The 23,539-nt window shown below is 36.6% G+C and overlaps 3 protein-coding genes and 2 long non-coding RNA genes across 8 annotated transcripts in view; 3 read left to right on the top strand and 2 right to left on the bottom strand.

The window, feature by feature from the left end:
• Positions 1-849: 849 nt before the first annotated feature.
• LOC135163547 (cathepsin L) lies at positions 850-5,846 on the bottom strand. The gene is made up of 5 exons (XM_064123067.1): positions 5,737-5,846; positions 5,500-5,652; positions 4,291-4,494; positions 2,056-2,413; positions 850-1,350 (listed from the first exon to the last, which is right to left on the bottom strand). Exons 1-5 carry the CDS (start codon positions 5,830-5,832, stop codon positions 1,142-1,144), a joined length of 1,020 nt encoding a protein of 339 aa, XP_063979137.1. The 5' UTR covers positions 5,833-5,846; the 3' UTR covers positions 850-1,141.
• LOC135163552 (uncharacterized) lies at positions 5,843-15,496 on the top strand. Its single transcript, XR_010299139.1, has 3 exons — positions 5,843-6,388; positions 6,584-8,291; positions 15,026-15,496. It is a non-coding gene; the product is annotated as an uncharacterized LOC135163552 (long non-coding RNA).
• Positions 10,417-12,441, top strand: LOC135163550 (uncharacterized). 3 transcript variants are annotated; one of them, XR_010299138.1, is made up of 5 exons: positions 10,417-10,676; positions 10,798-10,966; positions 11,310-11,373; positions 11,483-12,054; positions 12,302-12,441. XR_010299138.1 is itself a non-coding variant. In XM_064123073.1 (4 exons), exons 1-4 carry the CDS (start codon positions 10,606-10,608, stop codon positions 12,306-12,308), a joined length of 510 nt encoding a protein of 169 aa, XP_063979143.1. In that variant the 5' UTR covers positions 10,434-10,605; the 3' UTR covers positions 12,309-12,323. The 3 variants fall into 3 exon arrangements, 1 of the variants encoding a protein (XP_063979143.1); XR_010299137.1 differs by lacking the exon at positions 11,310-11,373 and having other exon boundaries at positions 10,436-10,676; positions 11,483-11,745; positions 11,930-12,054; XM_064123073.1 differs by lacking the exon at positions 11,310-11,373 and having other exon boundaries at positions 10,434-10,676; positions 11,483-11,745; positions 12,302-12,323.
• LOC135163545 (scavenger receptor class B member 1-like) overlaps positions 12,165-23,539 on the bottom strand; it is an 18,697-nt gene continuing 7,322 nt past the window's right edge. For both annotated transcript variants that reach the window (XM_064123064.1, XM_064123063.1), the window contains exons 3-11: positions 18,332-18,423; positions 18,074-18,234; positions 17,543-17,687; positions 17,045-17,245; positions 16,070-16,230; positions 15,560-15,843; positions 15,104-15,222; positions 14,539-14,664; positions 12,165-14,235 (exon numbers count right to left, since the gene is read on the bottom strand). In XM_064123064.1, coding sequence (XP_063979134.1) covers positions 13,945-14,235; positions 14,539-14,664; positions 15,104-15,222; positions 15,560-15,843; positions 16,070-16,230; positions 17,045-17,245; positions 17,543-17,687; positions 18,074-18,234; positions 18,332-18,423 — 1,580 coding nt within the window. In that variant the 3' untranslated portion in view covers positions 12,165-13,944. The remainder of the gene's footprint in view (positions 14,236-14,538; positions 14,665-15,103; positions 15,223-15,559; positions 15,844-16,069; positions 16,231-17,044; positions 17,246-17,542; positions 17,688-18,073; positions 18,235-18,331; positions 18,424-23,539) is intronic.
• Positions 17,682-23,397, top strand: LOC135163553 (uncharacterized). Its single transcript, XR_010299140.1, has 4 exons — positions 17,682-17,807; positions 20,680-20,976; positions 21,090-21,305; positions 21,599-23,397. It is a non-coding gene; the product is annotated as an uncharacterized LOC135163553 (long non-coding RNA).

Here is a 23,539-nt window from a genome sequence, read left to right as displayed (position 1 = left end):
TAATAGAGATAGAAAAGATGAGAAGGGTATCTCTATCGATAATTAATGATCCTTAAAAAGTTATTATTCTGGTCGTTGTCAATTGTCATAAATAAACCGCTTTTAAATCCTACCTCCCCCTCCCCTCAGCTCTTCCGCTGGAACATTCAAATGAAAAAAAAAATCCTCAAAGATCAAATAAAACTAAACTCTAGTCCATTTCTCCGAAAAAAAAAACAAACCAAAGTGCGCATAAAGTTTATGATTTCCAGACAAGACAAGAGTCCGTCGGTTTCGGTATGTTCCTACGTAAAAACTTTCGATGTAACAACACTTTAAGACTGTTAACTACTACGTTGTTTATAGTAAAATTGGGGATATTTGACGAACAGTTCCTCGAGTTCTACACGTTCCTGTTTCAGTTGCGCACATTGGTTACGCGACTTTTCTTCCTAGTTTTAACATTTCAGTGACGCAGATGACCACGTCCCATATTTCGGCTGATCCCTGGGGCAGCCGGACTGCTACAAACGAGTTGTTCAGGGAATTGATCATTTGATCTCTAATAATATTGTTCAGGGGATCATCCAGGGAATTGATCAACAATTCACTGGATAATCGACAGGAGGTCGATAAGTCGGTAAAAATGTCCCCCCCCCCCCCCCAAAGAATCGTCTGCTCAAATTAATTAATAATTACGATTCCTTATTTTTTTTGTCAATATAATTTATGTCTCATATTCATTTCCCGTCTCTCCATATCATCCTCAAGAGTATAAATACAACTTCAAGATAAATCCAACTGCGTAGATTGGGAAAGGGGAGATAAAAGCGCTCGTGAATAGTGGAATGACTTTTGTCAGATAACAAATGAATCACCAATCTGAATTTATTTATTCATCACATGTTTCCTTAATTCTAAAAATACAATTTCTACTTTGGATATAAAAAAATGGAGTCAAAATCATTAAAAATACCAGGCGTTAAACAGTTAAGAGAATATCATCTGGTGCTCAATCACCAATGTTCATGGCGTCATGGAATTCTAAGGAAAACTTCACAATCACGCCTTGAGGGATTTCGGGAGATTTACAATAGAAAAATATCAATTACCCCCGAACAGCACTCATCACATTTTATTACTTGAAGTATCGGCTAGATCATTAAACTAGGGGATAGCTGGCTGAGGAGGCGATACCACACTGGTTGTTCTTGTTACGAGACATCTTGATGTATCCCTTCTCACCCCATGAGGGTCCCCAGCTGTTCTTGACGAGCCAGTAATCCATACCTTTCTCGTCTGTTCCATATCCAACGACAAGGACTCCGTGATCCAATTCCTCACTCGAACAATCGATTTCATTATAAACACCTGGAAAAATTGATCAAATCATGTAGGTATTTATGTCATCATCACAGACAATACCCAAAATAACATGGTGAAAATATTTTTTTTTATGTATCAAAAAACCCGCGTAATAAATCTCAGAGAGCCTAAGAGAATCATAATAATAATGATAATTTCTCAATTTGGTAGTTGTACACAAGGTTAAATGAGATATTGAAAATTTTATAATTTTCTCCGTATTATTGGCCATGGGTACTGTAGGGAAACTATTGAATTTGCCATCGTCTCAGTTAAATTAATGCATAAGTCGGAACTTGACAAATTATTTTCATTGTTAGTTATTGATTTATTCTGAGAAAGTTTAAAGAATGTATGTTCAACAAATAATTAATCTCTCAAATTTTCTCTGATATTCTAATCTTTCATTTATCAAATCTGGAATAGATTAACTTTCAAAAATTATCTCTACTTTTTTTTCCCCTCAGAATGACATTGTTAATTATAAATGATCAATATAATATATGTTAACATTAAAAATTTCAATCTAATGCATTTTTTAATTTTTACTTACTCATTAATAGGTTACACAAAAGAAATTTCATGATAAATTTTCCAACGTGGGAAATTTCAATAAAAAATGATTATCAGGAGAATAAAAAAAATATCTCAGTTGTATTCAGTTTAATTAAACAAAAAACGAAATGTTGTGTTTGTTTTTTTGTCACGTACCTTCAGAGTAGAATTGGAATGACTGGTGTGATGCATCAATAGCAACGGAGACAGGGCCTACAGTGGCAACAGCTGCCTTCAATTTCTCCTCATTGCCCTGTGGAATATCGACAAAGCCAACATCTTCAGCACCAACATTTCGTGGATTGTACTTGCACTTCTCGTCCTCTCCATCGTATGGATAGGATTTCTCAGTGTCTAGACCACGATTTTCCTTGATGTATTGGAATGCCTGATCCATGAGACCTCCCTCGCAGCCATTATTTCCATATTTACTAGAGCAATCGACCAGGTTTTGTTCACTGAGGGAAACCAGGAAGCCACTGTGTCTGAAATGTTGACCTTCCAAGCTACCAGTCTGAAAATTATCAACAAACAATTAGTTAATGAATTAATTAGCGTTTTCTAGGAAGTGGAATTTGTTGGGGATTGTTCTTAATATAATTGTCAAAAAGACAATTCATGGAAAATCTACAAATTGATCGGAAAAGTGACGAAAAAGAAAATCTTTCTGAATTTATTTAAAGATTTTGTTATATTATTGGATGCATTGATAAGAGAAGTAACGACTAAAAACTTACGGGAGATTTTTTAAAATTGAGTTCATTTAATTATCGTGAATTATATGAAGGCCCAGTTGGATAGACAGTTGGTTCAACTGGGCCTTGAGGGATTTTAAAATAGTTCAAATAATGAATATATTAATTTCTGATTCAAGGAGACATGAAAATTTTAATAAACTGATTTCCACCCAGATCACCGTTACATACATATGAACGGCAGCAAAAATATAATTAGTAATTGTGTTGGCCCGGCATGTAACTCGTCCCAATTCAATGTGGGCCTAGCCACTAAACTGAACACAGTTAAAATATGCCATCATGTCAGACTCTCTCAGTGCCCTACAATCCCTCAATTTCCCTAAACAGGCTGTTATATCCAACCCATTCATTACCAAAATAAAAGATAAATATTGGAATCTGACAAAAAATGGAACGAAGATAAAATTCCTGTGGATTCTTTCACATTGTGGGATTGAAGGAGATGAAGGTAGTGACAAACTAGTGGCAAACCCCGTAGACGATTCATGGCACGAAGCCCCCATTCCCTACCCAGATTACCGAAATCATTTTAAAACAAAAGAATGCTCTAGTACAACAAACATTATTCTCCCACAAGCAACGAACCATCAGAAAAAAGATGCCAAATACTTTTTTGAATTATACTTTAGAAAATCTCTACACTCTTGCTACAAGCAATGTAAATTGCCAGAGAATCTATTGTCAGTTTCAATCGTATTTCAGCAAACCCTACTATCTACGAGTATTATTATACCAGGTTGGAATTATAAATCATCCGGACTGCCCGCGGGGCGCAGAATCCCAAGATTTTCACCACATTCTATGGTACTGCCCAAATTTCCAAATCGAAAGCAACAAATTGTTAACTAGACTAAGGTCTGCCCGCACTCTTTATACGACGTACAAATTTGCAAATGGAGCATGTTTTAAGTATATAGAAATGTTTTGTCAATATTGAAACGAATATAAGTTAAGCATTTAGAATGAGACTGATAGTGTAAATAAATGTTATGCACAGATTTTCACACTTGAAAGAATGCCAAAAAAAATTCATTTCGAAATGTTTAGCAGAGAAAAATTCTGAAGTTAATCATCAAAAAATATTAACTCGAAGTTTAGTGACTTGAGTCATTTTGCCAGGATGTCTTCATTGAGACTGAGGGATTTTCGAAGTAAAAATGATTCATTTCAATTGAGTCATTCAACCACTCGGTTACTCATAAGACTTTAGTCGGCATAATTTTCAACAAAGAGTTTGATATTTTGTGTTAATCTTAACGCCAAGGCTGATCTCATTGAAAGTCCCTTTATGTTCCATTTCAATAGAATAATCCAGACGCTAAAGAATAATGAGTAATTTAACCAACTCATACAACTGATTTTAGCACCGAACGTTAGAAAACTATTCAACTGAAAAAAAATCGAATTTCCTCAAAACAACTGCTCTATCAAAATTATCACGATGAGAACTGTAATTTCGAGAATTTCAATTGCTTCCCGTCCTAATCTATCATCGTCATGTTTCCCTGTACTAATGACTCAGCGGAGAAGAAAGTTGAGAGAGCAATTTCGCCGTGATAATTCCGTCTCTGATAACACCGGATAAAGTGACTCATATGTTTACGAGAGGAACAATAAAAAAGCGAATACGTACTGCAGAAAAAGCCCAGCATGATCCGCAGTGGCCTTGATCTTTGACGGGTGTAACGGCGCCATGCTCTCTCCAGTCAACAGAATTCGGAAGTTCAACATGAGCTGGCTCCAGGAATTTTGCGCCAACGGGTTTCTTGCCACTCTTCAAGCCCATTTTTTTTGTTGCGTTGAAGCCATTTACGGTGCGTACGAACTCGTGATGCAGCTGAAAATCATATGAAATAAAGATATTAAAAGTGAGAACTTCCCATAATTTCAATTAATTTCAGAAGAAATTTTGAGGGACATAATTTCTACATAATTTTTCATAAAATTTCTGATTAACTGACGAGATATTAGATGAATTGAAAAATTTAACTAATTATTGGTGTACTCCATGGGACTGATTTTTCTTCCGCGTTATATTCGACATATTTAACAGCAGACTTATTAACAATAATTTCCATTAATTAGTTATATCATTCATAATAATAATTATAATTATTAAAATAATAAAAAATAATTTTTTAAATGCAGTACTCCATGTTTAGTCAATGAACGAGTGGATGTTTGGGAAGTCTCGGCGACTCTCTGAATTGAATTGGTTCTTGATATGATGGAAACGGATGACGAAGTGGATGGAACAAGGAGGTGACTGCTCTCCTTTATGTCCTTTGTAACTGATCTACGTATCACGCATTTACCTATTGACCTTTCACTTAGTTCCTCGACCGCTCTCGAAGAAGAAAGATTTCTAATAAATGAGTTGATTACTCTGCATTGAAAAAAGCGAAAACAATTCGATCTTCTTTCACATCCATCTAAATTAAATTTATTTTACTATGAGGTCTTATTTCTTGGAGAGTCTGTCTAGGTGGTCTTACGACGAAAAACCTAGATGAAGAATGCCTCTTGTTCAGCTCAGCGATTGCTTTCAAAGTGAAAACACATCTTAATAAAATATAATTCAATTGCTCTTATATGATAGTCTCATTTATTTATTAACCTGGCGTCCAATGAAATCAATATTCGGAAACAGATTTCACTAATTGCTTCCCAATTCTGTATCCCATATTCCAACAATTATTCGATGTAATTCAATTAATTTCCAAAAATACGTTTGAGCGACAAACCTTTATGACATCATCAAGCCAAAAAGATTGTAGCAAAGTAGATATTTCCTAAAAAATAGGTGCAGCTATCAGACAATTGTACCGAAGAAATGACTCACCATATCTCCATATTTATTCATATCGAGTTTGTACGACACATATCCCTGCTCATACTTGTTATTGTGTTTGGCAATATTTAATTTGTTCTCCATGAATATCTTGAGCCTGAACCTCTCCTCGACATCGTTCTCATAGTTCTTCTGGTGTTGGAGCTAAAAAAACGAACAGCTGTTCAATAAAATCCCTAAACGAGTACAATTGTATCGCCATTTTAGAAACTCAAAACAATTTATTACCTTGAATGTACCCCATTCCTCGAGGACAAGGTCGGTGAATGAAACAGCCTGGGCAGCGGCCAGCAGTGCCACAATAACGATAAAAAGACTCTTCATTGTGTCTCCAATTTCCTGTAATTAACAAAAGATATTTTATTCCACAGAATGGAATACCTGGAGTAATAGAGAATTCACTACATAATTATCCTGCTTTCCTGGAGTGACTCACACCTAGTCTTTGCTCATAAGTGGGGGCAAGAGTACTCTTCATTTGTTGGAAAAATTTGATGGCCTCTTTGCAATGCAAGGAGATTTTTTTCTACGTAAACAACAAGTTAAAACGAGGTTATGTTCTCTAACATTTAACTAACGAAGTCTTGAAGGACAATAATCATCGTTAGCACCGGATTATAGGGAATTATGGCGATATAAGTCACGTTTTACCTCCCCAAATCTGGTTATGGGCCGAATCATCACAGTTTCCAGCAAAATATGACAAAAACCATAACTTAATTTTTTTCGTCCTGAAGAACAGCTGAGGGTGGAGACAAAGAATTCGAAAAAATGGTTGTCTAGTATATCCCCTTTGATATAACTACAAAAAAAACGTTATTGAGTTCACAAAGACCTGAGAATCACAAAGGCCAGAAAAGGAGTCCCGAACGGCACAAGGGTAACATTGCTTTGGTTCAACTTTTTTAACAAAGACATTTTTTCCGGGTTTTTAATGTGATTTTGTCTATCTATTATAATTTTAAGATAAAATAATAATCGATATGCAGAAACATCATAACTTCGGAATCTATGACAGGAAAATCATCAGAATAATCAGAAATGATAATAATAATTTTCCGTATTTTTTTCGTAGTTCTCATGTAAAAAAAAAATGTATATATATATATGTACATATATATAAAAATCAATTGCCGAAAATTCGGCGCCATCGGGATCTCGTTTCTCGATCAGAGAAAGTGTTCTTCAACAATCAAGAGTCCGTTGTGCTCCCCCTCTGGCGTCACATCATTTGTGCACCTTGAGAACTCGAGGAAAAATGTTAGACTAATACACGAGTTGAGAAATTCCGAAGGTTGGTGGAAACCTTGTAAAAGTAACAGTGGTTGCGTGGGCTGTGATGTCAACAGCTGAGCGTCATGATCAGGCTTGGCTGGTTGAGACGCTGAGTGTGGGATAATTCAGGATAATTTGCGTTTCACGGAAGAAATTAAAATGAAATAATCATTGAGATGGGAATGTCGCATCTTCTGCGTCGTCAAAAATAATTTAACTGACTAGAGAACAACATTTCAAGTAAAAATGACAAAACAAATTAATTAAGGAATAGTTGCAGGCAATTGACACCTCAAATTAATGAACTTCTGGGGTATTGTTTTAGTTTATTAAATGTTGATAAGTAAAAAAATATTCATCAGGTGAGTATGCTCGACCAGTAAGACGATCTGGGCTAATGAAAAATCATTCTAGACCTGGTAAAAAGGCCTCTGAGATAAAAAAAAAATATATTGAATGTCATTCAGCAACTCCAAAGATATTAAGTATTAAACGTTATTCCTATGCCTTTATCTAGCGCCAACTATGATGTGTCGTTTTATTTCAAAAGCCTGGGGAACGTGAGTTACAACATCTGTCACTCTCTTCCGACTCAACGAACCGATTTAAATGAATCAAAATTCACCTTAAAGTCTAAAAAAGTACCTCCGAAACGAAAGAAAAAATATTGATGTTCACTCAGAGGGTCCGAAGATATTGAACATTGGAAAAAACCCCATTCTCCTTTGTCCAATGTCAACAACTCTACTGCGCACAACAAAGAGGCGTCCATACATTTATGAGTGTTCCTTTCGCATTTTAATATTCAATCCAATTTATCAAACTGATATCTAATAAATAACAATCATTATTTTCTCGAATCATTCCTTGCCAACATCACTAATTAAATGAAAGCCAAACTGATAAGCAATGGTGACGCGAGGACAAGCGTCAATATTATTCGACCCAACGATGGGATTTCAACAAATCATAATTATTTTAAAGCCTATTAAATTACCTTCAAAACGCACGAAAAAATATTGAAGTGCACTCAGCAGTTCCGAAGATATTGAACATTGAAAATCATGAACGTTTTCTTTGTTCAATGTCAACAGTTGTGCTACGCGCAATAACATGATTTTCTCAAAAAATCATATCCACCCATTGAAATTCCACATTCCTCGACCTGCCCCTCCCCCCTCACTTATTGTTCATGCAGATGATAAAATGTCCACTCACCTCAACAATATGTAGTAAACACCAGCAGAGCAGACCAGAAAACAGTGTGCTCTGTCCAACAGTCGAAGCGTTTGTGAATCGAGACAATTGGGGGGCACCTAAATACCGACTCTCTTGTTCGACCCTTCGATTCGAGACTCGAGCGCTGCTCCGTGACACTGGATATTCACTAACTCTTCACTATACGTCTGTTGACGCGTGGATGAAACTCGACCGCTTCCTGAAACTCTTGGCACATGATCCGCCACCACATGCAATGACACATTCAGGCGTAAAATTATATTGCACATGTAAGTATGTTGAATGGGAATCGAGCTTATCGTTGGAGAACTCGTGTTGATGAAAAAAAACCTCTTATCATGTCATGTGCGTATTCACCAGCATCCTTATCGGTTATTTCAATGTTCATACTGAGTCAGATGTTTATATAATGAATCTTGTGACTGCGATTATCTAAATATTATCGGATTCAACCCACATTCGATATGCAATGGCTATTGTTTTCAAATATTTCGTTATCGTTTTAGGTTACAAACGTTTCGTTGATGAAATCCTCCGGGAAATGGAGTCACTTTTGACGTATGGAAGAATTCCATTGACGTTTATTTCATTTTTCGCTAATTATTTTGGGAAATTTTTACATTAAAAAGAATAATCTTCTTCTTATTTTTGGAATTTGTTTAAAAAATTGATGGATTCCTTGCAATAATTCTAGGAAAATTTCTATTGATAATTCTATTTAACTTTTGTTATTTATTACTATTTTATTATTATTATTATTATTATTAGTATTATTATTTGATTTTTACTGGAATTTTTCTGTCAAAGTGCTTGTAATTTCAATTATTTATTTCTTAATTTTTTGTTATATAATAAAAACTACTTGAGAAATCAATTAGTAAGAGATGAATTCATGGATTAATAAGTATTAACAATATCCGATAAATTCAGCAAATAGTGAGAAATATCTGCGAAATACCAATACATTAGTCAAATTGCAATTTGTAGGACGACAACCTGTTGTACAAGAAAACGTGAACATATAAATTAGTCACATCTTCATGCGTAACTTCATGTGTAAGAGTTTTTCTTCATTGGTCAATGTGGTTGAGGCGGGAAATGCAAATAGGGCGTGCGGAGTGCGCATTCGTTCTCCTAAGCTATTTACAAGTCGTAAAATTTTTAGTAATATTTGAGGGTGTGGGTCTAAGGGGCTTGACTATTGCATCTTCTAAGTCAGGTACCAGACAAGGAGATTGACATTATCGATAAAGCTACATCCAGTCAGGGAACTGTTCAAGACACTGAGGGACTTTCCACGAAACTGAACGAAAGAAAACGAAAGCTTCTTCTTCATAACCTCATAGATAAGCTGCACCTGTAGGACATTATTATCTTGACTCATTTTGCATACTTAAGTTGTTGTTAATTTTTGTATAACAATAAAAAAATGTTGATTTTACTAAATCCACTTTTGCAGATTTTATGTGGAATAATTCATATCGACAGGTATCTGTAAATAATGACCTCTGTTTGCCCCATTTTCCACTAAATCATAATGAACGGTTTATTAATCCGTACAGAAGTGCACTTACCGACGGTGATAACAACGTCGGTAAGTGCACTTTCCTCCCTCTCTGAGGATCCTTTTAAGAACTGAACACAAATAATGAACAATTGATGGATAATTATGAAAACAATTTTATTACATACATTATAATCTTTAAGACCCCCAAAAATGAGATTCACATTCACATTTAACAATATCCCCTAATTACAATATTTGAGCGGTAATAATTATAATACTCGATAAATTTCAAGGTAATAATTCGAATTAAATCCTATTATAAAAAGGAGACCCGTGTACACAAAGAGGATAGACCAAAGTAGAGGCTCAGTTCTGGGGGTTTGACTGACGCCAGTTTCTCCACGTTACCGACACGATTTCACCCCCGAGGAGACGGGGCGCCACGAGTCCTACTGGGGTATCTGCATATCGGCCAAGCGGGGGGGCTCCGTTCGTACTTGTTCAACTGTACAAATGATCAACTGTACACAGAATTGTCAAACGGTGAGAGCACCGTTTGAAAATTCTAAAATTCTAAAAAGCTAGGCTGTACATGTGGCGCTGGGTCCACATGTACAGCCTAGCTTTTTCTCTCGACAGTTGAATCCCTTCACAGTTGTGCTCTCACGGTCTGAAAATTTTGTGTACAGTTGATCATTTGTACAGTTGAACAAGTACGAACGGAGTCCCCCCGCTTGGCCGATATGCAGATACCCCAGTAGGACTCGTGGCGCCCCGTCTCCTCGGGGGTGAAATCGTGTCGGTAACGTGGAGAAACTGGCGTCAGTCAAACCCCCAGAACTGAGCCTCTACTTTGGTCTATCCTCTTTGCGTGTACAGATCGATATCGATATTTCTCGAAGAAATATCTCGAAAATGCGTAAGCGTAAGACAGAAACCGAAGCGACATCTGTCGATTATATTAGTCGCACATTGGGCTGGAACAAATGAACCGGTAAAAACCATCACATTTGGCAACGTGTTTGAGTGTTTTTATCCTATTATAAAAAGGAGATAATTTATAATCGTGAAACATCATGACATCTCCACCTATTAAATATACGACCAACAGAGCCATTGATCATTTCAATGTTGCAGCTACACTCATGTAAGTATTCCTATTATTATTTTTAAAAAATGAACATATTTCAAAAATTTATTATGCATTCAATCATCATAACCTATCATTGACACGTGTTCGGAGAGTAATTTCATTTTTTTTTTCTTAGGAAAATCATCGGCTACGTCGACTGCATTGAAGGCCTGAGAGAGTTGCCAAAGTCTCCATCTAAGTGGATTTACAAGTGCATTTTAAATAACAATGATGGCAGAAGGGTTCGCATACTTTGCTCGGGGGATGATGCTCTCAAATACAAGGATGAGATCAAGATGTATCAGGTACAGGTGATTTCCATTCAAAAAGAAAAAAAGTGAAATTGTCACATATAATACCACAAGAGTGGTAGGGAACCTAGAGGGAAATACTCGATAATGTTGAAGCTCGAGTGGTATTCAGGAGATTATTTTTCCTATCCAAATTTCGGCAAAGAGAATTGTGCCATGAAATGAAGAGAGGTTTATTTGGTTAAGTTATCGTTTGTTTTTTTTATATATAGCCTACCCGCAGAATTATGAAAAAATTATCGCATATAATACCACAAGAGCTCCGAAATTATCGAATATTTCCCGATAGGTTCGTTGCAAACAAATGAACGTAAGAACGTACGTTATTTATTTGTAGGGAACCTTGAGGGAAAAAAAATATCAACGAATAAATAACATAAATGCCCAGTTCAGTTTTCTAGGTCAGTTTTCTGTTTTGGAAACAAAATGAATATCTATATGAATATCTATGCGAATATCTGTATGAATATCTATGAGAATATATGAAAAATTTGAAATTTTACTTTTTAGATAATAAAAATCACTGGAGGGATTATTAAAGCGGCCAATCCACAGTATCGGCGATCAACGGACACTGTGAGCGACAAAGAATTTCAATTTGCACGTAGGAGCACTTTCGACATCTTTGGCACATTTAACATTACGAATGGAGCTGACAATGGAAGGTCGAAGGTCATCTCATATAAAAAATTGAGATGGAGAACGTTTGTGCTGCTCGCGGGCCAGTCCAGATCACTGGATGGCTCAAAGAGCCATTCAGAAGCATTACCACGGTAAGTGGTTCGAGTTATGGATCTGGCATGTTTTGTACAAGGGTTCATCGCATGACCATTCATGTGGTAACATACATCCCGAGAGAAGATTTGATCGAGGGAATCAAAATGACCATTAAAGGTCGAGTTGATTGTCGTGGGGATGGTTTTGTTCTGAATATTAACAGCATGGATGACATTGCAGTCCTGACTGAGGATGTAGCCCTCAATGAAGATGAGTTGGATGATGCTGTCGAAGCACCTCCTCTCATTCTCAAACGAGGGGCAGCTGAATCTGCATCTGGAGAGGCGATGGACGTCGCGAATAAGGTACTTTTTTTTATTAATGGTTATGGTTATCCAAATTTAATTACTTTTAATTTTTCACTATTCTCCCTTCAATGCAAGAGAATATTGCAATATTTTCATCTAATGTTGGCTTAGTTTCAAGCAGAATTCAGTATAATATTTTCATTAGAACATTAATAAAAAAAAATTTTCTATGGAAATATAAATGAAAATGCATTGAATCATTCATTAAACAGTTATTAAGAACAGATAATCTTTTTTGTTTCAGAAACTGAAAGCTGAATAGCTTTAATGACGGGCTATTTACTCTGGAAGTTCAATTGCAAAATTGAAAATTTTTTCTATAACAAGTTCTAAACTGTTATTTTTTCACACAAAAATTGAGTTCTATAACAAGTTTAACACTGTTATTTTTTTACGCAAAAATTGAATTCTATAACAAGTTTAATACTGTTATTTTTTTACACAAAAATGAAACATTGACAAGCTTGAGCTCTTTAAGAATTTGATTTTTTACTTTTAAAGACTGCCAACTTCATAGCAGTAAGGTTAATACTCATTTAGCTTTAACAACCAAAACAGATGGAATTATAATAATCTATTCATGAACATTAGTATTTATTCAGAATTTATTTCAATATATGGCCCTGTTTTTGAAGAAAAAGTATTACTAAACATTTGTATTTTTTATATATAACAGAGAAAACTGAAGACTAATTAATTTTATGATTAAAGTAGATAAAGCTCTCCGGAATCACAGATAAGTGATACAAAGGATGTATTCATGTTAATGTTTGTTCATAGTTCTTAACATATGTTGTAATGTCAATTATAATTGTTGGAACATTATTTTTGTTTTCATTTCAAAATCCGTCCCACTCCTGTAAATGTTTATTGAACGCAAGTGGCATAGGTTTGGAGTTAATGGTTTCATTAATAAAAATTTAAAACGCGATTTTTTTGCAGACATTCAGTTTGAACCTTCCCTACGGTTGTAAGTCGCAGGTATACACCTTAGTGCGGCAACAATGTCTCCTGCACTACTACTCACGAAAAAAAATTCGCAAGCAGCGATGTTCTTGGTTATGTGAAGGGAATAAATAATCTCAATCGCATAATTTGATGTTCACAAATAATTAGAAAATCTTTAATTATTAGATTAGATTATTATGAGACTAAGAACGCCCTCTTCCTGACTTGACTGATTGCTGTCGCTATTATAGCTAAATCTCGAATTTGCGGAAATGTTCTCGATTCTGTATACCGTATGCTGCCTCGCACTGTATAGTATATGCAATCTTAGAGCAATCGAAATATATTAAGATTTTCCCAATTGTCTTTTTCCATGAGTTTTAATTTTAACTTCGAAGATAGAATAAGAGCATTCATTTTCTAGAGTTTTCAATTCTTATGATTTGGAAAAGATGGCGCGTGCGTAGCACGCGCGGACGATCTCGTAGAATAAAAAATGGCACGCCTCACTGCCACACTCATCCTTCACTTAAAATGAATCAGGTCATTTGTAATCTGACATTTTATCTATTAAGAGACATGTTTGTCTCAATCAGTCTTATAATTTGATTTTCTCCAACTCCTATAACTCGCATTTCTACGTACTGTACACTAATTGATAGTTAATTAAACAATTACAAGTTCACCATGGACAAGTGTCCATTGAAAACCCCAGGGAATTCTCGGGATAATTCTATCGGATCTTCAATTTCCATTTTCAAAAAAAAACATTACAAAGAAAAAACAAACTCTCCATTCAGTTGTGAGAGTTAAGAAACGACAATTTTCCAACAAAAATTCAAGTTTCTTGGTTTTTAAGTACTTCTGTGTCTGACAGCACCTTGTTATCATTAGTTTATAATGCAAATAAAAATAATGACGGTTTATTTCTTATCATTATTATCCGAAAAGATCTGTTTTGGAAGTTATTTTTTTTATCGCTGGCAAAATGTGAATAGCTGTGTATTGACCCATTCCAAGGGGCATGCGAAGATCTAGACTATCCCTCATCTCGTCATGGTATTCCTCAGTCTGTTGATTAAGAACCCAAAAGGTCCCAATTATCGATAACACGAACGTTGCCAGACCGACTATAGTCAGGGTGTAGACCAAAGACGTTTGAGCAATTGGTGCTATCACCAGCAAAAGACGCATCAATGGAATGAGCTCGTTACCTTCTTTCGCTATTTCCTGTGAATTGAATAATTAAGAGAGAGTTAAAAAATGAGCAATTCTTGTAATTATTGAAGTCGAATGACTTTTTTATTTTAAAGCTTGAAATCAAGGAAATTAATTCCAAGTTCGGTTTTTTTTCGGATAAGTACGAAATCTCTTTCAAATTATTTCTTCTCTAGTACTTGTACACTTGCCCTCAGTAAGTAGTTCACAACCTTGAACCTTTGATCCACATAAATTTCTCAAGTCGAGTGAAAGTTACATAATCATTTGCCAATAATAACGAGTGTAAAACTAGGAACAACGATTCCAACATACCAGATCTGACCAAAAAAGTGGAACGACGAGACCGTTGAAAGCTTTGATTCGAGGATTATACACAGTGTGTTGCATCACTAAATTCGTTTGTATCCTGGAGTTAACGTGAACTGGCGCTCCCACGTCCTAAAATTAAAAAATCATTTTTATGATATAATTTATTCATTGATTCCTGGAATGCTCGCATCGAAAATCCCACGCATTTTCTTGAGTTCGTTCACATTTGGGAATGTTCTGCACATCGAGAGATATTTTACCAGACTCTGAAGAGTTCTGTTGCAGCAATAACAAAAATTTCACTCGAATTCGTAACTTTGATTACATAATACTGCCACTAATAACGTTAATGTCCTGTTGATATTGTAATCCACAATATTATTTATTTTATTAATAATATTTATTTTTAATTGAAAACGACAGGGCTATTATTAATTATATAAGATGTTAGTGATGTAGTAATGTCATTAATTACTATTATTTATCACAGGCTCCAGACTGAGCTAGCAAAGGGACACTTCCTCCCTTTACCATTAGAATTTCTTATTGAAAAATAAATTTTTCTCACCGGCTGGATGAAAATTCTCGTGCGATGCTTCTCGACGTCTGGTTTGAGTCCCTCAATCGCTTCAAGGAGGCTTGGGTCAGCATCCAGGAAATGGGGCAGTGAGACGGCTGCGGGGATATCTACGAATTTCGAGAAGGAAATTACAATCAGGATTGAACGCATGAGAACATATAACATGAAAAATAGAAAATTAACAATTAAATCTGTTCGATTATGCTACTTGTCTATATCTATCGAAAATTTCAGTATTGATCTTGTATTTCTATTTTTATTCATTACAAAATGGTGATAGAAATAAATTAACCAATTCGTTTCCAAGAATTTCGATGGAACACTTGGAAATCGGATGCATTAATTTTCGACAATCATGTACGAACATGAAACCGTCAAGAATAATTTATAATGAATCATCACTGCTTGATTAATTATCAATAAATTCAATGCCTAATTACGCACTGTAGTAACATGGAGTGAGATCCGAGAGTCCCCTCTTCAGGCACGTTTGCATTTTCCTGCAATAGCATTCGTTGTGGGAGTTCATCTCAGGTGGATCGAGGAAATCATCGGCGAATTTGTATTCGAAGACGCGTAGGCCTTCGTCGTACGTCTCGTTCTTGAAGACAATTGGCAGGACCCGGCAGAAAGCCTTGCGGAAAACCCTGAACACGACGTCTTTATCGATGTTTGGGGGGAATAGAGTGCCCTCCGTTGCACCCCGAATCTCATTACAGATGGTATTGCTGCACATATATTATTATATTACTATATCAATATATTATCAACAATAATAAATTGTGTAATTGATTAATTGATTCAGTGGTAAAAATTCAGGACTCAATTAGGAATTTAATCAATTTTTATTTTCAATATTCATTGAATGATTCGATTGTTGAATAAAATTTATAATTCACCGAGTTATTTTGGTATGAAAAATTCCGGGACATGATTTGATGTGGACAGACTTACCCAGGTACCGTCTCGTCGGCTTCTGGTTGTTTGTAGCCCCAGTGGGCCATACCCGGACTGCCATTGTACGTCTCAATGCTGAGGTATCGGCCCGCCTCCTCAATCATGTTTTCTCGCTTCTTAATGTTCATGTTGACGATGTTCTCGCCTTCGTCGTACATCTGGCGTAAAAATACATTGTTGAATAAAATATTCCTACAACGAGTGCCAAAAATGACTTTCCACGCGAGTGTGGAGTGATCTTTTGTTTTTATGACACGCTTCACTTTCCGTACGATTGCTAAAAAAATTGTATGGACGTGCAAAAAAATGACACTTGACGCACTGGTAACTAGTGACAGGAGGATATTATCGTCATCGTTGTGGATAATTAATCAATATACACGTTAGGAATAATTGCGCAAACATTGTCGATTGAAATTGCACTGACAAGTCATAAATACAGGAATCATTAGTTCAGCCGTTACAAGAAAATAAAAAAAAATGAAATATGAGGTCAATGGGAATTTCCATCAAATTGAAGTAACTTTTAGTAAAAATTTCAGGAAATAAATCAGAGGATGAACTCGTTTTGTTTCAACTGTTATGAACTTTTGAAAAAAGTAACAGGAAATACGGAAGAAAAATCAAAAAAATTGTACACAATTAACAAAAGATTAATAACTTTCTATGGACTCGCTGATAACTCCTAATGACAAACTGATTCTGAAATGAAGTTTTCCCTTTGCGTGTCTCATCCACTGATTTAATATGTCTCCATTATCGCCAATCGATTAATTCCACTGTTATTCAGCGGAGGATTGCAAAACCGTTCCGTTGGATTAAGTGAAAGGATCCAGCGGGCAACAAACCTGGGAGAATACAGGCACCTGGACTGTTGCAATAGTTGAATCGACATATTTATTTGTACCGCATAATTGGGATTGCCACGTGGCTACCGGTTCAATGAGACATTCTGATAAGTGCCAAACTCACCCTATCCAGCAATCCAAATTTACGAAAGTTGATGAAGTTGGGGACAATTCCAGATGCCAAGCGCACTAAGGAATCCTCGTAGCCCCACAGGTACTCGTAGATGGACATGTTTAAAATTGGTTTGCTATTTAATGCGTGCGCTAGTTCTGCCAGAGGATAGTTAACGATGAATCCTCGATCGTAGACGGCTGACGAGACACCCTGATGAAGTTTTTCACATTAAATTTAAACGAATACAGCTTTTATACAAATTTTAATAAATAAAAACAAAATTCAAATAAGTAAAATTCTCCAATTAAAAGAGAAATTCATATTAAGATAATAAATAACAATGATAATTGAAATTTTTCATTTTTTTGATTTCATGAGAATTTTATTCGTTAAATAAATTCGATAAATCGATCGGAGTCGAGTCAATAAATTCTATTTGTAAAATAAAATTGATAAAAATAGAAAAACAAAAATGACAAATCATTTCAAATAGTTTGATAAACTCACCAACATCGGAACATTGGGAACCATAACGAGATCATTCAAGGGATTTCCCCGAGACTTTTCTGGAACGAAGTAGACGGTGCGTTTTGGTGTATAAGAAATCGTTCCATTGTCATGCCATATGACTTTTGTGTGTTCCAGAACTTCCCTGAACAGTACAATTCAACAAACATGATTGACGCGACGTACGAAAAAATGTGGTAAAATGTATAGTGTTACAAGTGTGCAAAGTGATTTCTTCCACACGACCCCTGAGCTTTACGCACGAGTGAGTAAAACAAGAACTTTGCGCATTGTAAACCGTCTCGAAAAGTTTATTTCGGAGGCAGTTCTCCTACTAGAAAATAATATACAAATATCATTTAAATCAAATGAAATTTAATGGATTTTTCATTGAAAACGGGCTTTAATTGACGAAAAGTCCTTTCATTTATCCCGAAAAATCCACCAAAATTATTCACAAAATTCTCTAGACCCATAAATTAATCTTCCAGTTCAAGACTCCCTCGATTATTTTCAATGCACCATACATACCGATAAACATAGGGTCCGACTTCTTCAACTCTGAGTTTCTCCTCTCCCCTGAGAAACGCCTCTGAATTCGTTATATTGAAAACATAAACTTTGATGTAAACATCAATCGGTGGCTTCTTCCACATGAGGTAGACTGTGGACGTTGGGGTCATGGTCAATTTCTAACCCAAAACAAATAATAATAACTTCGATTAATTTAATTACGTTCAATGGAGCACAAGAGATTAAATAATAATAATAAGCAGAGTCAATACTCACATGTTCGAATATCAATTTTGCGGGATCAACAGCATAAATTGCGTAAGCGAGAGCACTGCTGATCACACCAATCATGAATAGAATGATACATTCTGAAACACCAATCGTTTTTACGGTAATAAATGCTGCCGATGTCTCGGAATAAATGCTAATGCCAAGTTCAAAGTTAAAGAAGAGAAAATTAAAATTAGGTTCGTAGTATTTATCGGGGCAACTGTAAATGACAATTTGATAACCAATAAAGAATTGTTTATTAAATATTATTTTTATGAGACTATATGTATATGAACTGTGCAGTCGTCTTGTTGGTTAGGAAAGACATTAATTAGTGAGGGAGATCATTTCATTGTCAAAGTCACGATGATTGTTTATTTATAAAGTGAAAAAGAGGAATCAATGCTGTCGGAAATGGAGGGTAAAGAAATATTAAATGCAGTAGTATTGGGGTATTTAGGTATATTGTTAGGATTATCTTCAGTTACAGTAACTGCTGTTGGAAATATTCTTGACATTAACTCGCATAATCGACGAGGTTTAAACGTCCAAGAGGATAGCGGACAATACTCGAGCTGTTTATGACGTAAACAGCCCAACACGTGGACCAGCCCAATAGGCAAAATGGCCCTATCTATTGAGTTGGCCTATCACCCTCAACGAACCGAGGGTTGGGAATACTCTCGAACGATTTTTCGAGTAAAGTACGTTCGGTGAACAACTTAGGTAGAATAATATTGAGTCCTTAACTAGAAAATAAATGTTAAAAACTGAATAGAAATGATTGAACCGTGAAATTAAATAGGAGCTAATTAGTTACACTACTGTTATCAAAACAAATGGACATAGAAGGCTCCAGAGAGTCTCCGGTCAGTTTAGATAGACATAAATAATGATCCAGTAGGAAGAAATTAGAAAGAGTTCTTTCATTAGGTGACGAATATTCTTTTGGTATTTGTGACCAGTGTTTAGTCTCCTAGAGAAATCCGCGGAGTACAGACGTTTCTTCCTCTTGTCAATTATTGTTCCGTATTCACTGGTGTTCTCAAATGAGGATGCGAGGATAAATAAACACCACAGCCAAATTGACAGTATGAATGTGGAAAAACTTGAAACAGCAAAAAGAGCAAGCCGATGAATGAGACAAAACAAATGCTGGTATGCAATTGCCAGGTACAGAATAGTCGAAAGGTTCACCTAGTGATGCTTAGGAGGCAATTCTCTTTTTTTTTATTGTTCCGTATTAAAAACATATTCTTGGAACTGTGGGGGGTCGAGTGTCTCAGGCGCAAAGCATTTTAATGTAAACGCATTGCTTCTTCTTTTTAAGAAAATTCATGGGGATTTCTCAGGCCATACCATCCTATCCAATTTTCTCTAGCACATGGAAGACTCGCGTAATTTCTCCAAGATTTAAAACCGACGAAGGTCTCTCTAAATATTCAATACGATGTTAGTGTTAACTGTGAGATTTTCCCCATAAGTTTGTCAATGTCTCCGCAAGGCCCAAGAAAATTTAACTTTATTACTCATTTTTTTATTTCAACCCAACCGTCGGTATTCAAACGGCTCACGACTCAGGCCCTTTCAGTCGCTTCAAACTCAAGTACCACGGTGGGCCTTTCCCCAGACGTGACATTTTTCAGAACACCCAGAATTGTCCACTCCATGCAGACTCGGTCAACACCCAAGTCATAAACCGTTAACTGACCAATCACATTATCAAGAATCCCTCTTCATGAATCAGAAGGATCCTGATGCCCCTACTCATCCTCAGGGAGGAAGGGAGGAATTTGTTGAACTCAGGAACAAGGGTTTGACCTGGAGAGACAACGAAAGAGGGTAGAGTCAGTAGTCTTTGAACGTCGAGTGAGCTCACGTTGATAAAAATAAGAGTGCGCGTTCTTGAGATATTACGACCTTTCACAGTTCCCATCAATTCACTAAATCAGTTTGTTTTAATTTTGTAATAATTCTTTTTAACTGCCCAAATCAACCTTACGTTGGAAAATAAACACGTGATTCATCCAAGTCATTAATTGTTTTGAGTCAATTTAATTATTAACTCAAATGTGTCGTCTGCTATAGAGATAGACGATTCAATGATAAAATAAAAGAAAGTATAATAACTAATCAAACGCCACCGCCGACGGTGACCGACGTGGTTAGATCGCTTGGCTGAATGATGGAACCGTGAGGCGCGAGTTGTCTGCCGTCGGGTATTCGACTTTTAATCTTTCGGAAACCATCGAACAGAAGTCTCGAAACCAACAATCATCGGAAAGTGTATTTTTTATCATTTAAAATGCTCAAATCTATATGATTTATTTACACTATGATTTAATTTATTCTAGGTGATTAATTGCTATGAAGTTGAGATATTAGGCACATTGTTGACACCTCCCATTGCCATTTTCATGGAGCGTGATTGCTAGAACTACATTCCAGGTATCTCGCTCCACGCCCTACAATATAGCCGATGTGACTATGGACCTCATCAGGTAGAGCCGTCACCAGAGAGTGTTGATTTTTGCCCTTTTCATGACTCTCCTACTTGCTGAGCCTTTCCTGTCATATGCCTCAAGTGTCTGGCCGAGTCTTCTTTGGTGGAGAACCAATACCCCAAGTAATTGATCACGTCGACCCCTTCAGTAAGTTTCCCTTTACATTCTCCTCCATTTTTTTCGTCTCTCGTTTCTCACTGTCATCCGCTACCTCTCCGAGTGGTTATCCAACCGCTTCAACATCTCTTGCATGTCTTCAGGGTGCTCAGCTATTAGGGCAACGTCGTCCGCATACTTCAGGCAGGAAATCCTGGCATTTCCAATCTAAGAGCCACCCACGCAATTTTCTCCCAATCTTCGTCGATGGCATCCAGCATAACATTAAACAGGAGCAGGCTGAGAGGGCTACACTGACTCTGACTCTTGTGCTCATCTGGAACCTGTCCGTCGCTTCCTCCTCGGTCATCACTTCACAGGTGACGAGCCTCTATCTATCTTCTACATATATCATTGCGATCATGCGACCCAGTATTCCCTATTTCCCCAATTTCTTAATGAGTAATTCCTTGTCTACTCTGTTGAAGGCGGCCTTGTAATCAACAAAAGTGACATACAGCCTCCCTCCCTGGTATTTTAACTTGAAGATATGCTCCCTTGTTCCTCTCCCTAGTAGCTTATTCTTTTCAATCCAGGAGGAGATCCTTTATGCCATCGTATTCGAATATTTTATGTCCCGAGTCTAATGGGAGATTCCACAACAATTTTTCAGGGGATCTTCATCTCGTGACTTATAAATGGAACAAATTCTGGACACTTGCCACCCCCCCTGGAAGTTTGCGGTCCTGACAGCTTCGATTGATGGGAGCTAACACACCCGAGATCATTTCTTCTGTAAAAGCCTTTATGATCTCAATTAGAAGCTCATCTTGCCTACGGCCTTGTTATTTTCCATGCCCTTCAGGGTAAGATTCAGATTGTGGAGGGAGAAGTCAGGATTTAGTAGCAGCTCCCCAACACTCCCTGACGCATTCTCCAGCTGCTAGGCATCCACCAGGGGTGGTTCCCTTTCGACTCCTCACAACTAGGACGAGTAGTGATTGAGTCATCTCCTCCTTTTTCGCTCTGAATTTGTTGATAGCCTACTACCACTCTGCTAGGTTGAAACTCTCTTCAATTTCTTTTGGGCTATTTTCGATCCATCAGGCAAATCTCCCTCAGGCAGGAACAGGGGGAAACTGAAGGTGATCCCAGAAAAGGGATCACCTTCACCAGGTGGATTGGAGTTCAAAATAAATTTGTCTAACTTCCCGAAGATCCAATTGGAAAATGTATTGAATTTATATAATCAATGATGTCCTTTTTCCCTGGAGGTGATCCCTTTTCAGGGATCACCTTCAGTTTCTTTCTCTCAGTGCTTAGTACTCGCCTGTTCTGAGGAGGATTTTCAGACAGTTCCCTACCCTTTTCGTCTGCAGTTTACACTTTTTAGTAAACCATCTGGGCTCACCCATAACCTTTTTAGGGTTCCTAATCATTCCTGCTCTGTCAACTGCGACTCGGATCATTTCTTTCACCTTTTCCCAAGTTCGGTCATCCGTTCTCACTGTCGCTCTTGTTGGTAGATCTCAGGCGTTTCTGTACTCCATCGCAACCTCTTCGCTCGAGGTCCGTCTGCATCTGCACGTCTCTCCGGTAGCTCTCCCTTCGTACTCTGAGAGCTGAAAGTCACCGGAAGATGATCGGATTCTGTCCTGATGGTTACCTTCAGTCACTCTACTCTCGGTCCCTCCAGGCTTTCCATTGTCAGTACCAAATGTAGCTCCGAACAACACCCCCTCTTCGTCCCGTTTTGCCCTACCGTTCAGTATGATGAATCCTAATTCTTGATGATTCTATGATGAATCCCAACAAGGGATAAATTACATTGCAAGTCGCTATTTTGAGTCGCTGGAGTTCTATCAAAAGTAATAATTGACAAGTGTTTGAAAAACATTTTCCCATGAAGCTGGGTTGATGGGCAGCCTATCGACCAAGGTTTTCCATGGATACCCTTGCTCATCAAGAGAGTCTGTACGTGGTGTACAACTCCTGGGGTACAGTGCGACACGGTTAATGAGGAAGTCATCCCATGATATTGGAAAAATGTAGAAACCCGACTAGGGTGGATATATGACAAGAAAAAAATTAAACAATTAGTCGACTGCATTTTTTATTTAATTACACTCCATTTCTAGTAAGCGCATTATCGTCCAAGAAAATAGGCCTTGAAATGCGAATTTTGGGGTAAATACTTGAATTTTTTATATAAGTTACTTTGAAAGATATAAAAACGAATTGGGAAAGATTTTTGAAAATTAATCCCCCCCGGGGAGGGGGGGGGGTATTAATTTTGGGAAAACGGTAAGGACTAGGAAAAAAAAGTTTTAATAGAAGTTGTAAAGCATAAAATATTGCATAAAAGTGATTTCTATACTTTTTAACTTTTAAGAATGCTTTACACCTCTTCAACCCAAATTCACGTTTTTTCTATTTTTCCAACGAATAATCGATTGGATTAACGTGCAGAAATATCACGTTTTTGCTTTTTATAATTAATTAAGCAATAAAAGTTTATCTATTGATTTCTCTAGTTTGGAATTATTTTAACAAAATTCATTGTATTTTTTAGAAATTTTGTGAATTGTTAATGATCTTTTGGAAGTGATGTTTT

Source organism: Diachasmimorpha longicaudata, chromosome 6, assembly GCF_034640455.1.
Source record: "Diachasmimorpha longicaudata isolate KC_UGA_2023 chromosome 6, iyDiaLong2, whole genome shotgun sequence".
NCBI lineage: Eukaryota > Metazoa > Arthropoda > Insecta > Hymenoptera > Braconidae > Diachasmimorpha > Diachasmimorpha longicaudata.
The sequence above is the reverse complement of the archived record's forward strand: the minus strand, read 5'-3'. Positions and strand labels throughout refer to the sequence as shown.